General features: G+C 40.2%; 1 protein-coding gene across 1 annotated transcript in view; it reads right to left on the reverse strand.

Annotated features, from left to right (window-relative positions):
• Window positions 1-404: 404 nt before the first annotated feature.
• CLVS2 (clavesin 2) overlaps window positions 405-14,936 on the reverse strand; it is a 58,875-nt gene continuing 44,343 nt past the window's right edge. The window contains exons 4-5 of the mRNA XM_009931889.2: window positions 13,571-13,791; window positions 405-8,924 (exon numbers count right to left, since the gene is read on the reverse strand). Of these exons, the coding sequence (XP_009930191.1) occupies window positions 8,837-8,924; window positions 13,571-13,791 (309 nt within the window). The 3' untranslated portion in view covers window positions 405-8,836. The remainder of the gene's footprint in view (window positions 8,925-13,570; window positions 13,792-14,936) is intronic.

Genomic DNA, 14,936 nt, shown 5'->3' on the forward strand with positions numbered 1-14,936 from the left:
AACATGAGATGATTCTAGGGAACACAGTACAGAAGTTGAGAGGCAGGAGAGTAGGAAACATCTTTGAGGGGAAAATGAGCTTTTCTTGTGCTGCATCTCTGCATGATCTTCATCTGTGAGGGCATTCACAAGCTGCAGACTTCCAAGAAGTGAGAGCTCACAACAGTATTGCAAATGTGGAGTATGTTAGCTCTCTAAAACTCACTGTTGGGCAGAAAGAGATGTTCACTGTTACCAGAAAAAAGCTTACATGCTGATACACCCCTCAGTTATTTCTCATTTTTCTGTCAGAATCTTGATAAAAATCAAGTCCAGTTCATCCAATTAAAGGATGTCCTCCATATAAATTTTAGCACAAGTAAGCCAGACAAACAGTCCCATGTATAAAGACAAAAATATATATGTATTTTAATTTTCATTTGGTCATATTTTATTTAACAGAATGTCATTCTTCCTCAGTAACAATGATTTCAAGTAGTAGTACTCTCCAAAGCAGCCCATTGACCACAGAGAACTGATGATATTTAAATACACAATATAAAGAGTGACAAGGTTCACAAAGTTGCTTAATCTTCAGATTCTAGGCTGGAACACAACAGACCAAAAGTAAGCATCTTACTAGGTCCAAGAACAAAATTCAAACTGACAGCAAGTTGTGAAAAGAGAATAGTTATTGAAACTATATATAGAGAGAACATTTGATAGACTTGTCCTGGCTTTACAAATCTCTGACCCCCTGAGTCCTAACAGTACTAAACTGAGAAAAAAACAAACGAACTTATTTTATCCTGAGGATACAAGCACTGTTTGCAAATTACTCCTGTAATTTAATTTTTGAATTTTTGATATGGTGCTGTAGTATTTTCCGTAAGGCTCCAAAGTAGATTGTTGCATGCAAAAAAAATATATTCTGTGCTACACAAGTACTACACATCATGAGAGCCTTAAGGCACAGTTAGCCAATCTAGCAATTTTAGACATCACCACGAGTAGCTGTTGATCATTAGTCTCTTGACAGAGTGTTAATAGATTATGTGTTTTCACATTTGCGCGAGTGCAGAATCAACAGAGTCAGCGTGAGTTGCGCACAACTTTCACTGGGACAGGAGTACTTCCATAATCTGCTGTTGCTTAAATGTTGGGTCAGTAGTCCCTACCTGAACAGTGATAATTAACAGTCAGGGGAAGGTAACATTTTAAATCACAAGAGCTGTCTCAGATTACTGCCTGTCTACACCTGTGTGGACTCCTAGCCACAGTCTTTTTTGTATTCCTCTATGATGAGGTCAGCTGTTGATCCCATTTTCCATTTCTCCCTGTTACCAGAGATTTGTACAAGGGAAATATTTAAAATAGCGGTCCTCAAGTTCTAGTCTGCAGATTATCAGGCTGTTGGATTTTTTTACAGTTTTCTCCACTTATTCATAGAATAAAGTACGTACAGAAGGTAGGATGTTGTTGAATGCAAGGGGCTAGGAGAAAAAAGGCTGCAGAGCTGGGAAAGGTTTGTAGGACACATTTCACACAACAGTCCAGGGGGTGAAAGAGCTAGAGAGCCAAACGATTTAAAAGAGACATTATTGACAAGTGTAACACTAGTTAACAGCAAACCATTTTTTTTTTTAAATAGTGTCAGGAATTCTGTATGTGCCCCTCTGAATATATTCATAGTTTAGAATCACTTTTTCTACTATTTAATTCCTTCTGCCACTGATGTGTGAAGGATGCACATGAACCTCAGGGAAAACCATATTTAAGGGAAAGTGATTATATAGTAATTGCCATCAAGGATACAATGCAACCAAATGCTGACACTCTTTAAGTTATCATAATCTTGGGCATTACTTGTAACAATCAACAGTTTAATATTTTCAGACATTAAGTGTAGCGCTTAAAGTTGTCAGTTTCCTTTAAATCATCTCCACTCTTGAGTGACTAATGGCTACGATTAACATCACCAGCAGAACTGTCTGAAGACACAGGACACAGATCACCAGCTGCAGCTCGGAGGCTGCATAATCAGCACAAGAGACCGAGGTGCGCAGGGTGGATTCCCACACCACTTACACTCAGGGCCTTCTACACAGAGCAGGCGCCGACATTGATGTCAGGGCACGACAGGTTTTAATCCAAGCAAGCGCTGAATTCTCCCACGAAATTACCTCTGCAGCAGGGAACTGCAGAACACATCCCTCCCTTCTCTTCCTATGGACGGGCTGGTGAACGCTAGCTTTCCAGCTCCTGCGGCTACGCGATACCCACACCCCCAGAGTCGTCGTGGAAACAGCAGCGGCAGAGGCAGTTCAGGCCTGGCATATACATCAGGTTTAAATATATCGAAACCAAGTTTGTGTTGGAAAGAGGGCAAGACGTTCTCTCTCCTTTCTGATGACAGATGTGCAGTGGGGGTTGTGAGTCCTCTCATACTACAGAGCGAGTGAAAGCCTCCCTCACCATTACATTGAAATGATTGATCAGTTCACTCCAACTCCCCGTTGCTGTTTTCTCCATAGGCCTCCCACCTGTCCTTACAGGCGTGCAGCTCCTGTCCTTCTCTCCCTGAATGACTTCTTCAGCCAGGCAGGACACAACATTTCACATATTCCTTCGGGTAACCACATACGAGTCAGCCCAGGGCCCATCTCCAGATGAGGATCTGGTGGTATGCACTGATCCATTAAACCATGTTCACAAGCTCAGCTACTGCACCTACAATTTCACATCATAACTCAAGGGTCTTCTAAAGATTTTGGAAACTCCACCATGGCCATAGAAGGTAGACCATGTGAAAAATGGGAACTCTGCTCATAATGTAGATGGGGGACACATGACAGGCTACGGATTCACTTCTTGGAAGTGTCTGTACAAGTCCACTCACACAATTTTTGCCATTCATATGGCTTTCCACTGCAGGCTTGCTTCTGTTTTTTATTTTAATTATTGTGTTTTATCATCTTCTATTATCTTTTCCCTTGGTTTTTTCTCCCCTTAAATTTTTATTAACCAAGGGACCTGATCTGAGATGCCTGCCTTTAGGCACTGCTGTGTGTTGCCAATGATGCATCAGCCTCTTTAAGGAATTACAGCATTTCCATATCAAATACAAATCCTAATTAACCCCCGCCATTTGTCTGCTGCAAATTGACAGATATGCCAGTTCTCTGTAAGTGAATTCTCTGCTAACAGCAAAAGGAATCTTTGTCACACCTTTATTAGAGTGGACTTGTTATAACAGACTGATTCAGAAACAACAGAGCTGTCTGACCAGGGTCCCCACAGACAAAATACTTTGGCCATGTTTTAACAAAAACGTCTGCCATGAGGAAGCATCAAAACTTCCCTTGGAGGTCTCTCCATTTTGCCAGTGTGCAGTGCTTCCCCTCCATTTGGACTCCACAGCGATACCATCAACTCACACACAGATTTTGAACTCACTGCAGAAACTTCTCTTTTTTCTCTTTTTGAACTTCTATCATGCGAGTTTGACCTCTGTTATCAATCAAAGCAGCTGACACACAAAACACTGGAGAATGAGGGACAAAGCAGTGGGAGCTTGTGACCTATGTTTCGTCTTCACCACTGCCCAGCATACCACAAGTTGTTATTTTTTAATAACAAAATCACTTTGAAAATTGTGCAATCCAACAGGGGTCAATGCCATTTTGTGGCAACAGACCCATATGAAGGGAACAAATTAAGATCCCAAAAGCTGATAGGAAAAAATTCCCACACAACTGAAAGCTGAAAGGCAGACTGAAGGGTATGTCCAAGTCAACGTGCTAAACATAGACCCTTGACACGGGATCATTCAAGGTTACAAGGCAATACAGGATGTGGGGTCCTATCTACCCAGCTTGCATTTTCATTTGTGGTCACTTAAGCATGCCTCTAAATAAAATGCCAATATGTTCCTTGTATAGTTAATGGGAAGTAAGTATCTTTCCAGGTCCTCAGAAGGAGATCCTCCCTGATCAAGTTCATACTTTTTTACTGGGCCACTAAGATTTCCTTTTGAGGGTCTTCAAAAGTAAATGACCCTTTTTTGCCATCAATTATACAGGGAAGAAAGGCATTTTATCTGGGGGACATAATCTCTTTCTACCATTTCCTCAGCAGAAATAGTAAAATGTACGTTGAGGTTTAACTCCACAGGAAAGCAGATCACCCCTGGTTTGTAAAGGTCTCATGGTAAAACATTCAGGTAGGTTTCTAAAGAAACTAGGCATGACTGAACCGACAACCAGACATTCTCACACAAAATCGGGGCACATTCTCTCCTGCAGTTCAAACCAGACTGAGTGATCAAAGTGTCATTTTTGCTGTATATAAACACAAAGTGAATGTTTTCCACTGAGATTTTAATGTCTCTAACTGGCTGTGTTTCTGTTTTGCTACCTGAGAGATGGGATAACTATTATTTTCTTGATCATAGTGTGCTTTGAACTTCATGGACAAAAGTACTATTCTCCGCACCACAAACACATGCTCCTAAGCTACTCGCAAAATGCCTTTCTTTAGAAGGACATGATACAGCCAGCCACAGGATTGATATTTCACTACAATCCTTTGAGAACTTTGCTCTTGCCTTTCACACTGATATTTCTCTTCCAAATTTGTCCCGGTACCCAATGCTGTTGATAGCTCAGCAGGACATTCCCCATAGGCAAATAAAAATTATCAAATCCAAACTCAGCAACCCCCACCCCAATCCTATTTTAATTTTCTGAACAAAATCCTGAAGCCTGATTTTGAATTTTTCTCTCTTCCGTGCTCTTCCAAACTTGACTTTTTCAAAAATCTTGACAAACACATGTACTGACAATAACAGAAACAATACAATAACAGGGACATGACCAAAGCTTATTGCAAAGTATTTCCCAGGCAATTCTAAATATTAGCTCTTATGATGCTTGGCAAAGTTCTTATTTTCCCAAAGAGAACAAGTAAATAATAAAAGGCATGAACAAAATACTGTCAGGTTACAATTTTGCTGGGTAATGTGCTTAGGCTTTGCTGTGACTGTGACTAAATTAAACAAAGAACATTCCATGCAAGGTACCGAGCTAAAACAATTCTTTAAGGGAGACATTAAAGTGAATCGTCTGGTCCACATATCAATGAGCTCTTGAGGTCCCTTCTACTGCTGAGTTCTTTAATCCTGTGTTTAGTTTATGTATGTCTCTACAAATATCTTCTGTGACTAGGCATAGCATGTTTGCAGAGTGCAAAACTTCTTTTTAAATATGCTATACAGTAAATATACATTCCTGTAAAGACATCTTAAAGCTATTATACAAGTAATAACTACTGTGAGCCTTTGTATTTGTTGGAGCTTAGTGGGACTGATTACCTGTCTTTATAAGGTCAAGAGACTACTGACACCTCTGATTACAGGGGGAAGGTTTTGGCTACAGAAGTTTCCATAACTTTTCCATGTATTTTTAAACATTTGTTTCATGGAAGAGAAATCAGGTAAGGGCATATTTCTAGAGCTTGCCAAAGGCCTGAAATTATCAACTTTTACACTTCCCCCCGCCACTTTTTTTTACTTATTTGCTTGGACAGGTGTATCCAGTTTGTCCACTAAGTTCCTCACATTGCAGGATTTTTTTTTTTTTTATATGCACATTGGCATGCAGAATTACAAGGTTTATTCTACCCAATATACAACAAAGGTAAAAATTGAGACGAATTCCCCCCAAGCATCTGAATTCTATTTTTAGCACTTCAATTCTGCTATAAAAATTAGACATCAATTCCTATGATAATAAAGATTGGAAAAAGGTTTCAGTCCAAATTTAATCTATTAAAAATTCACCTACCTATAAAGACTTTCTACAAGAAGGAAGGGAAAGGTGGAAACCCTTTATGTACCCTGATGTGTAAAAGAGAAATGCCTTCAAAGAATACCAAGAGCATGTAAAGGACAATTATTTTTCTTACTCATTTTTATATTCTTATGCAATGTCACAACTGCAGTTACCACTGTCGGAATTTGCTTCAGCAAAATAAAAGCTGCAGCCAAGAAGACCTGTAGCCCAACTCTTAAACAGTGAGGATCTTATTGAAAAAGTAGTTTTGTTCTTCATGAAAGATACAGTCCCAGTTACACAAAATTATAATATATCTTACTTTTACTTTCTGGAAAGAATATGTTAATATTCATTAACTTGAAGCTGAAATCAGGCATCAGAAAACATTACATAAATTACAGCTAAGTGCATAAATAAAGGATTTGCAAACAAAAAAAAATTTCTAAGCTTCAAAACAAATTTTAAGCTTCATACAGTTAAGCAGATACATGTTCCTACAAAGATGATTTGTGGGGATGTAAGAGGCTTTTGCATTTTCTGACCAGACACTCCAAAATAAGCATTGTGCTGTTTACACCAAGGTTTGGCCCATGTATCCAAAAGCATCCATGAAGATTTTGATCACCATTGTGTCACAGTTTCCATACATATGGAATACTGAATAACTCCTGAAGCCCTTATAAGGAAAAAATTTCTATTGATGTTAGAGTTTTATCTGAAAAGGATTTAAAAATCAGATCAATGGTAATCTACTATTCTACTAACCATAAGTTTGGGCATATATAACTTACATTCAAATATGGCACTTATGCAAAGCCTAGAGACACTTCTCTCCTATCCAACATGATGTTACAAGGTATGTCAAAAATAGGACCAAATAAAATAGTAAATAAAAATTCAGCAATCTTTCAAGTCTCTCACAGAAGTCATAGAAGTAGTATTACAACAGTTCCTACTACTGAAAACTTGCAGGACAGACTGAAAAGACGTTCAGGCTCCACATCTGTTCTCTTTGCATTTCATAACACATATCATGAAAACAGAATTAGGAGAGTGGAAAGGCAATGACTTGTTCAGACAAGTTCCTGCAATGCGATCGCATGTTGGGGCATACACTATTTATCAGTGCTGCTAATGAACGGTGAAGTAGGAAAGCTTTATCTGTGTGCTACCCAGGCTAATCGAGGGTGATGCTGGAAGAGACAGGGTTGTCTCAGCCCTGAGAAACACCAAAGCTGCCACCACAGGAGTTACAGCTAAACTCTGAGACGACACGCTTCCAAGATTTCACTCTCCGCTCTCTTAACTCATCCCAGCCTACAAAATCTTACAGCTGCAATCATCCTGGGCGAGGAGAGGTGACCTACAAATGGTGACTTTGAAACTTCAGTAATGACTGAGGTGATGGAAGAAACTCTCTGAACTCTGGCACTTGGGAGGTGGGGTTGCTGTGAGCTATCGCCTCCACTGTGGCCACTGTGTTCTTAACTAATCCCTGCATTGCCCCGACATGCTCTTAAAATACCTCTAACTATTCAGATGTCTTGGTGGGCACCCTGTGTCTTCTCACTCTGATTGCAGAGTTAAGTCCTAATAAGAAATGACATTCTTGCCTCAGCATACAACAGGCTGCACACACATCAGCCAGCACACAACGATGATACAGCCAGCCCATGTATTTCAGCTGATTTACCCGATCCCTAGCGAAACCTGTTGCCCTTCTGAGGTAAAATGTATTTCTCTGTTATGGCACATGTTCAAATATACAGTTACACTACAATCAAAACAAAAATGTTCTGAATACATAGGCTGAGATGTTTGACTACAGCTTATTCATACTAATCCTTGCTTGGAGTGGGATGATGTTGTTCTATGGAAAGTTTTACTGTATTACTAATGACACTGGCTCAATATACAATCTATAATATATCTAAGTACATTGAATAGGTATGATTTCTTGTATAAACCTTCAATTAAATATACTCATCTAACAGTGTCACCTTGTACGCTTGTCAGAGATTGGTAAAAATATATATATGTATCCAGTCTCCCCGTGCACAGGATTCAGCGATTAACTTTTAACCTCTGGTGCCAGGCTTTACTTTCAAATACCAGTTATTACACTGTATTTAGAGGAATATTTTCTCATTCCAAAGAAGAACAGAGTTCTGGAAAAATTCTTGACGTGCACCCAAAATGCAAGAGAAGAAACTCCAAAGTGTCCTGCATTACAACACCCAGACTAGGGTAACAAGCCAGGTTACTTGCGAACTGTAAATGAAAAGTTAAGGAAGAAACCTCACAGATCCATACAGCCAAACATCAAAGCTCTCAAAGAGTTGGTTCCAGCTCATCTGTTATCTTTTTCACAATCCTACATGGTTTATCCTAAATCACAACCTTAAGCCACAACATTATTTGGGAAATCAATTCCTACTTTTAGGAAATATTCAACTGATTACAGCATCTCCAAGTCCTTATATTCCTTCTTTATCTTACACGAGCATTGCAGAGAGAAAACAAAACAGCAGTCAACGCGCTAGCTGCAATATGGCTTCCTATGAGAAGGATAACATTTAATTGGCTTTGATATTTTTCCTTGTCCAGTATATGTTTCTCTGCGTGTATATGTGTGCGTGCATGTGCGCGCACACATTTTCTTCTCTTTTTTATGGTGCACTTCACTGTCATATTTGTCATTCATTTCCATAGCAGTTGTTTACCATAACTTACAAAGTCAAATTGGAGGATTATATTGTATTTACAAACAAGTTGGCACTTACAGAATAAATTATTGATTCCTCTTTATTTTTTATTTCATTTTATTTGTCTTTTTTCTCCTCTTCTGTTTCACCCTAGGGCATCCAGAATTCAGGCAGAATAGTAAAACCTGCTGCCTGTTGCCCTTATGCTACATTAACACGAGTAAATAGGATTCCAGCCGGTACATCTTTCCCAATGGTTTGCTTGCTGCTGAGAGGCAGTGCCTTCCACCTCAGTTCACGTCCGATGCTCGGGAACTGTTAGTCAAGTGAAAGCAAAGGCTGCATGTTTTCTTCCTCATTCTTATCCATGCGTTTCAGCACCCCAGGATCCACAACCGACTGAGACCTGCAGAGTGATAACATGTTTATTTGACAGTTCTAGATCAAGACAAATGAGGGTAAACCTCAGCTTTCTTTTGTTTATTTTAATTTCTGCCAGGGCTTAAAAATAATGGTACAGCATTACCCAAACACCTAATCATTGCAAATGGTCAGAAAATACCCTCATGGAGTGATTACACGGCTTTTATTACAGTGCTGGTTTGTGGATATAGGAGCAACAGGTGGAATACAGTGGATCCTCATTTCTTCATTGAAACAGTGAAATAGGGTGCATCCTCAGCACACAACAGAGGGCAAACAAAGCTGTCTTTTGTGCTGACTTAAGCACTGACCCTTTTTACCACAAAGTTATACGGCACTGGGCTGGTAAAGGAGGTACAATCCAGACACCCAGCTAGCTAGCATGCTGCAATTAGTGGCATGTGCTAGCTGGAAGCACAAGTTGTTCCTTTTCTGAATAACAATTAAATGCAACCGTGCGAGATCCTAAGCCAACCCTACAGAATCTTGCCATGGCCAGCAGGAATTGTGGAGCAGTGGACACATCTGTCAAACTCACTTATCAGCCCAACTGAACAGAGCAGAGAAGGATGGTAAGAGCAAATTCAGTAACAACAGTAAAATTTCTCCAGGTTCTCTGATTCAGCACAGAAGCGTAACACTCATACTGCAAGCCTGCAACAGCCATGTGTGAGAGGAAAAAAAAAACCCCAACCTCCAGCAAAATCAAAATGCTCCATTAAAAACAAAGTCCAGAGTGTTAAGATGGGGTCTTACATCACCCATGTCTCCGCTTGTCAAAAAGCAGACAATTCTGGGGCACAGTAAAAGCAACCTTTGTTAGATTTTTCCTTTAGTGAGATGAATCTCATGCTAGAAATGCCTACTTCTCTTCCTTTCTGTAAAGATTTAAGATGGCTACAGCATGTGTACATCTCTGCAATGTAGGCATCTATTTTTGATCAGTGCAATCACACTGTGAATGCAGCATTGCTACAGATTAGCCCATTTGGAGGGCTACAGCACAGAGAAAAACCTTTATGAATTCTGACCTCTCCTAAGATAAACATACGGAGTCAATCCCCCACTATTATAAACTGGCATCATCCACTGAAACCAATGAATGAGGCTGACACAGGAGACAATCTGGTCTTTCTAAAAAAATCTAAAGAAAACCCTCAAAAAACACACACAAAAAAATCTGAATTCAAGCCTAGGTGAAAATTTGAAACACAAGGATATTTTCTAATAATACTTACCACATTTTCTTATTAAAGTTAAAATCAAGAAAATTAGCTTTAAAAATCTGATGGTCTCTCTTGTGATAAACGTAATTAAAAATTTTTAATTAAAACTGTACTATAACCCTCATCTAGAATGCTGGTCAGTTCCTCAGGCAGAAAGCTAAATCACTGAAATAAAAATGCTTTTCTAAAATCTTCATAAGGTACTGTGCCATTGCAAAGATGATTGAAAAATTTGCTGGTGAGAAGCTGTACTGCTGGAAAATTCAGTTCATCAAGATAAAAACGCTGTGGAAGCATACTAATTTCAAAGGATTCCCAACTGAATGTAAGTGCTAATAGCAGACTGAGCCCTTTCCTAGGCTGCCGATGTCTGAGCAGCCCAGGTTGCCAGTTCTCAACTGGGGAACTGAAGGGGAGCCGGAAAGGCTGCAAACCTGGCCTCAAGTTCCCACTGTGGCAGTTTGGGCTGCAAATTCCCACGGCCTCCACACTCCCTGATGCCAAGGCAGATGTGAAAATGGAACTGCACAAGCCCTCATCTATGGCTTGTAAGCTCAGGCTCAGGAGCCTAACTGTCTTGAAGAAGGATAAATCATTTTCATTCAATTTAAATCAACATTTACTGTCATGTTTTATTCCATTCAGCGGCAATTCATGAATGAAGGTATGCAAAATGACAAACATTTGTATAAGTCTATAGCACCTTCTATCCACACCTCCCAAACGACTTTACAGACATTACTGAAAAAAATCTCACAAAACACAGTAGGACCGAGTTATACTATGAAGTCCCATAGCAGAGGTGAGGAACCAAAGCTGCACACAGATACTCTGCAAAGTTGAACAACACAGACACCTGACCTGAAAGGTTAGGTGAGAGGAGGATGCAGGTCTCCAGCTGGGTGTCTCAGCCCTGACAGCCACACGTGGACACAGCCACAGGCTAAATGTGACTGACTCCTGAGACAGCTGCAATGTGCCCTGGGACATGAACATGTTCTTCCCAGCGGCCTGTGCTACAGGTGGGATTAATTTCTCCTTATCTCCACCACCCTCCCCACAATCAGCCTTCCTTTCAAGTGTCAGTCATCCAATTCACCAAAAGTTCAAGATCTGGAGGAACATCAGTGCTTCATATAGGGGCAAAAATGAGTAACACAGGAATGAAATCTCAGCAAGATTTTGGTTTAAGAATGATACTCTTTCAGAGCAATAAACTAATTTTAAAATGGCAAGCCAAATTAAACAAGATAATTGTTGGAGATCTGCTAGATGCTTGTGAAATTTGTTCTAAGAAGTTGGGCACTTTTCATTGACCTAGTGTCGTGGTTTTTATATGTTAAAACCTTCTTCTGCACCAACATACCACACCAAGTGTGGTTTTAAACTGAGAGAAACAATCCATCAGATGCTGAATTCAAGTTAAATTTAATTTTTAATCAAATACGGTTTATCTGTTTTACCTTAAGTTCTCTACTTCTGTTTTAACACAGTCTGGGTACTTCATACACTGAAGTCCTGCGACTTTCGGTCCATCTTACTAACACTCCCTTCCACCTGGTACTAGCTCAGTAAGTTTACTTAGTAGTTTTTATATCCAACAGCAGGGAAGGAGGATCCCAGCAGGTGCTGCAGGCACACTAACTGAAAAAGAATGTGACGAAGGTGAGGAAATTTCAGCTCAATATTACGTAGATACAAAATCTCCACATGCTTATTTTCTGCAGTATGTCTCCTACTGTGTCAGCTAACCCAGACTGAAAAAATGTCAATCTGAAGCTTACACTGAAGTGTAATTCTGCATGAAGGATTTCTCAAGCACAAGTTAAACGAGAACAAAATTTTTCCGAAAAAGAATGAAGAATCTGGTCAATCCACTGCTTTTCCATTTAATAACGTGTTTGCCCAGGATAGTCTGGAAAAGTCTGCTCCGAAGGGTCTTGTCACAGGCCTTCTCATGTTTTTTTGTTGCATCCTTGGATTAAGCTATTTACTCTCACGACTTCCTTTTTGCAGCAGTAAGACTTCAGAATTTCAGCGTCTAAATTCCACCGTTCTCTCCAAGACAGCTTCTCTATTGTCTCATAACTGTTGTATTACGTGCAAATCTTATATAAATGTATTGCTCACTTTTCCCCTCCCCCTGGCTCTTTGCTGTCCCTTTTACTCCATTACTTGTGTTAACTGGATCTTTATCATATACCTTCAGAATCTTCTTTAACTTCTCCTTATCCTAGTTCATTGCTATCCAGTCTCTTGCTACCTCCCGCTTTCAATGTACTGTAGGTTTTTTGGAACACAATATCCTTAAACTTCACTGCTTTTTTTCTTCTTTATTCCTATGGCAATCTCCTGTTGTCTCCTCTCTATTTCCCAAAAAATACCTCCCTTTCAAACCGCACTGTCCTCCCCAGTCGATGCAACATTTTCCAGCCAAAATAATCTTCCTGGCTGAGGAGTCTGAAAATATTTTATCCTGTTTGATCTGCTTCCAGAGTCACTCTCCCCTTTGCATTAAATGCCATCTCCTGAAACTGAACTCTCAGCTTAGTATATTCTGACTTAATTTTAATGACTTTTTGTATATTGTTTTCTGCCCTGTTTGTTCTCTTCTGATTCATCGCCAGGCCTACCCCTTATGAATCGCACTCTGACTTTTGCTGCTCAGATCAACGTTTTCTATCACCCAGCTCTAATTTTTCGCTTTTCTCTTCTAGTGCTCTGGCAAGGCTGGACCAGGTATACCCATCCCAAGTGAATCACCTCATTGCTTCCATAGTTACTGGAGAGGTAACTAACCTCTCCCCATACTTTATGTTGAACGGTAAAATGCAGCAAGCAATTATACTGTATAATCTCAAAAAGAAGAATATCAGAATGCCAGGATGTTTACCAGACCTGAACACGACGATTGGCACTGATTTTTGCCCTGGTTCTCCTCATTACTTTTTCTCATGTTGTGTGCAGCCACTGCAACTGACAGTTCAGATGCTGTAAATGTCCTGGCACCTACAGGCTGGTGGATACCTGGCACTGGGCTATGGGATGGAGGAAGGTAAGAACTATCATCACCACCCAGCTGGTGTACCCTCCGCACCGAGGCTCACTCCCACTAGCAGTCTCTCTAATACTTACTGTAGGCTGGGGTGGGATATCAGCTTATTCCACAGTACTGCATACACTACCTATGTAGCACCACAGAAAGAAATAGCTGTACTGAGCTCACAATTCACATGGGTAATAATCAACACTATGGTTTATAATCAACAGTGATCTTAAGAAAGGAAAAAAATGGTCCTCGTAAATAATAAACTGAGAGAACTATCTGCAGCTTCATAAAAGAGGAGGAAAGCAAATGTTAACCTGATGGTAACACTAGAAGACCACAGTACCTTTAACCCACCTTTTCATGGATTTGGGAGAGAGGTCCTTTTCTATATCCTTTGCAGGAGTGTTGTAGGAGTCTGCATTGCATTCGCTGTCATCATCGTATTCATGGTCAAGCAGTGTTCTTGCCCATGTCCCCATGTCGTAGGGGGGCAACATTCCTCCAAACTCTGAAGGCAGGATCTCAGGGTGTATTAGCTGATGCAGGCTGTTGAGGTTATTACCATGCAGGAATATCTGTATGTGCACGTGCAGGTAAAAACAAAGCAGTATCACAAAAATCATCAAAGCCCAAATTACATCATCATTATTAGAGGATATTGTACAGTTCCAATATTCTAGCTGTGCTGGGCTAACAGAGATGCCCACCAGCACACACATCGCCTCTGCCTTAAGCATGGCCGTACTATGTTCATAAACCCACCAAGTGACTAAAGCACAAATGACTTTGAAAGTTTGCAGGACAAGGGGCCTACGGAGGGTAAGAACTGATGTCAGGTAACTACATGGGACTGAAGACTAGACATATAGACTGCTTATCTCTTGACATTTACTTTCCCTAATCCTGTGAATTGAATTAAATTAATAAATTAAGACCATAAATAATAAACAAAATTAATAGTCACTGTATACATTAAGGAATATGCATTGACTTTCAACATCCAGCCAAGAGTTCTATAAATAAAATCAACAGTGCAGGGTAATGAAAACCTCATCCAAAAGATTTTCTTCCTTGATATGGTGGTACTAGTAACCACCATCCATACTTGACAATATATGAAGTAAATAATAACAGTACAATAATTTCTGTGACAACCACGAGGGAATAGTTGATGGACTACTTGATATTTTCCATCAGTGTTTTGGTAGACTGATTTATTTTCAGATATGTTTTACATTCATATAAATGTATATGTATAGGAATACTTGTATTTATGTTTATATTTAACCTTATTGTTTCTCCTCAGAGACCTGGAATGTGTGACTGATGAGCACTAGAAACAGAGCACCTCCGGATTCAGACAGCCTTCTCTCACATATACCAGGGACCTGCAGACCTCCCACTGGGAGGAAATGCCTGCTCTTCGGTATGGCTATGCAGACAGCTTACAGCAAGACTAGCAAGTGAGATGGGTCAGGATTCATCCTTTGGGACCAGGAGCAAGTGCCATGGCACGGTTCACATCCGTATGGTTAAACTCCTTTGATCTCCAGAACAAGCTCACCTCATCCACATTGCTCACTGGTCCATGCCATTCCCAAATTGTTCCTGGGCAACGCCTAAGAGAGGACCAGCTGACACCGGCCAGTGCCGTGCCAGAAAGTGCCCGGACAATTAAACATCGGGAATGGCACTGCCCAGCCCTTTTTAACTGACTGGC

Source organism: Opisthocomus hoazin, chromosome 2 (assembly GCF_030867145.1).
Source record: "Opisthocomus hoazin isolate bOpiHoa1 chromosome 2, bOpiHoa1.hap1, whole genome shotgun sequence".
Taxonomy (NCBI): Eukaryota; Metazoa; Chordata; class Aves; order Opisthocomiformes; family Opisthocomidae; genus Opisthocomus; species Opisthocomus hoazin.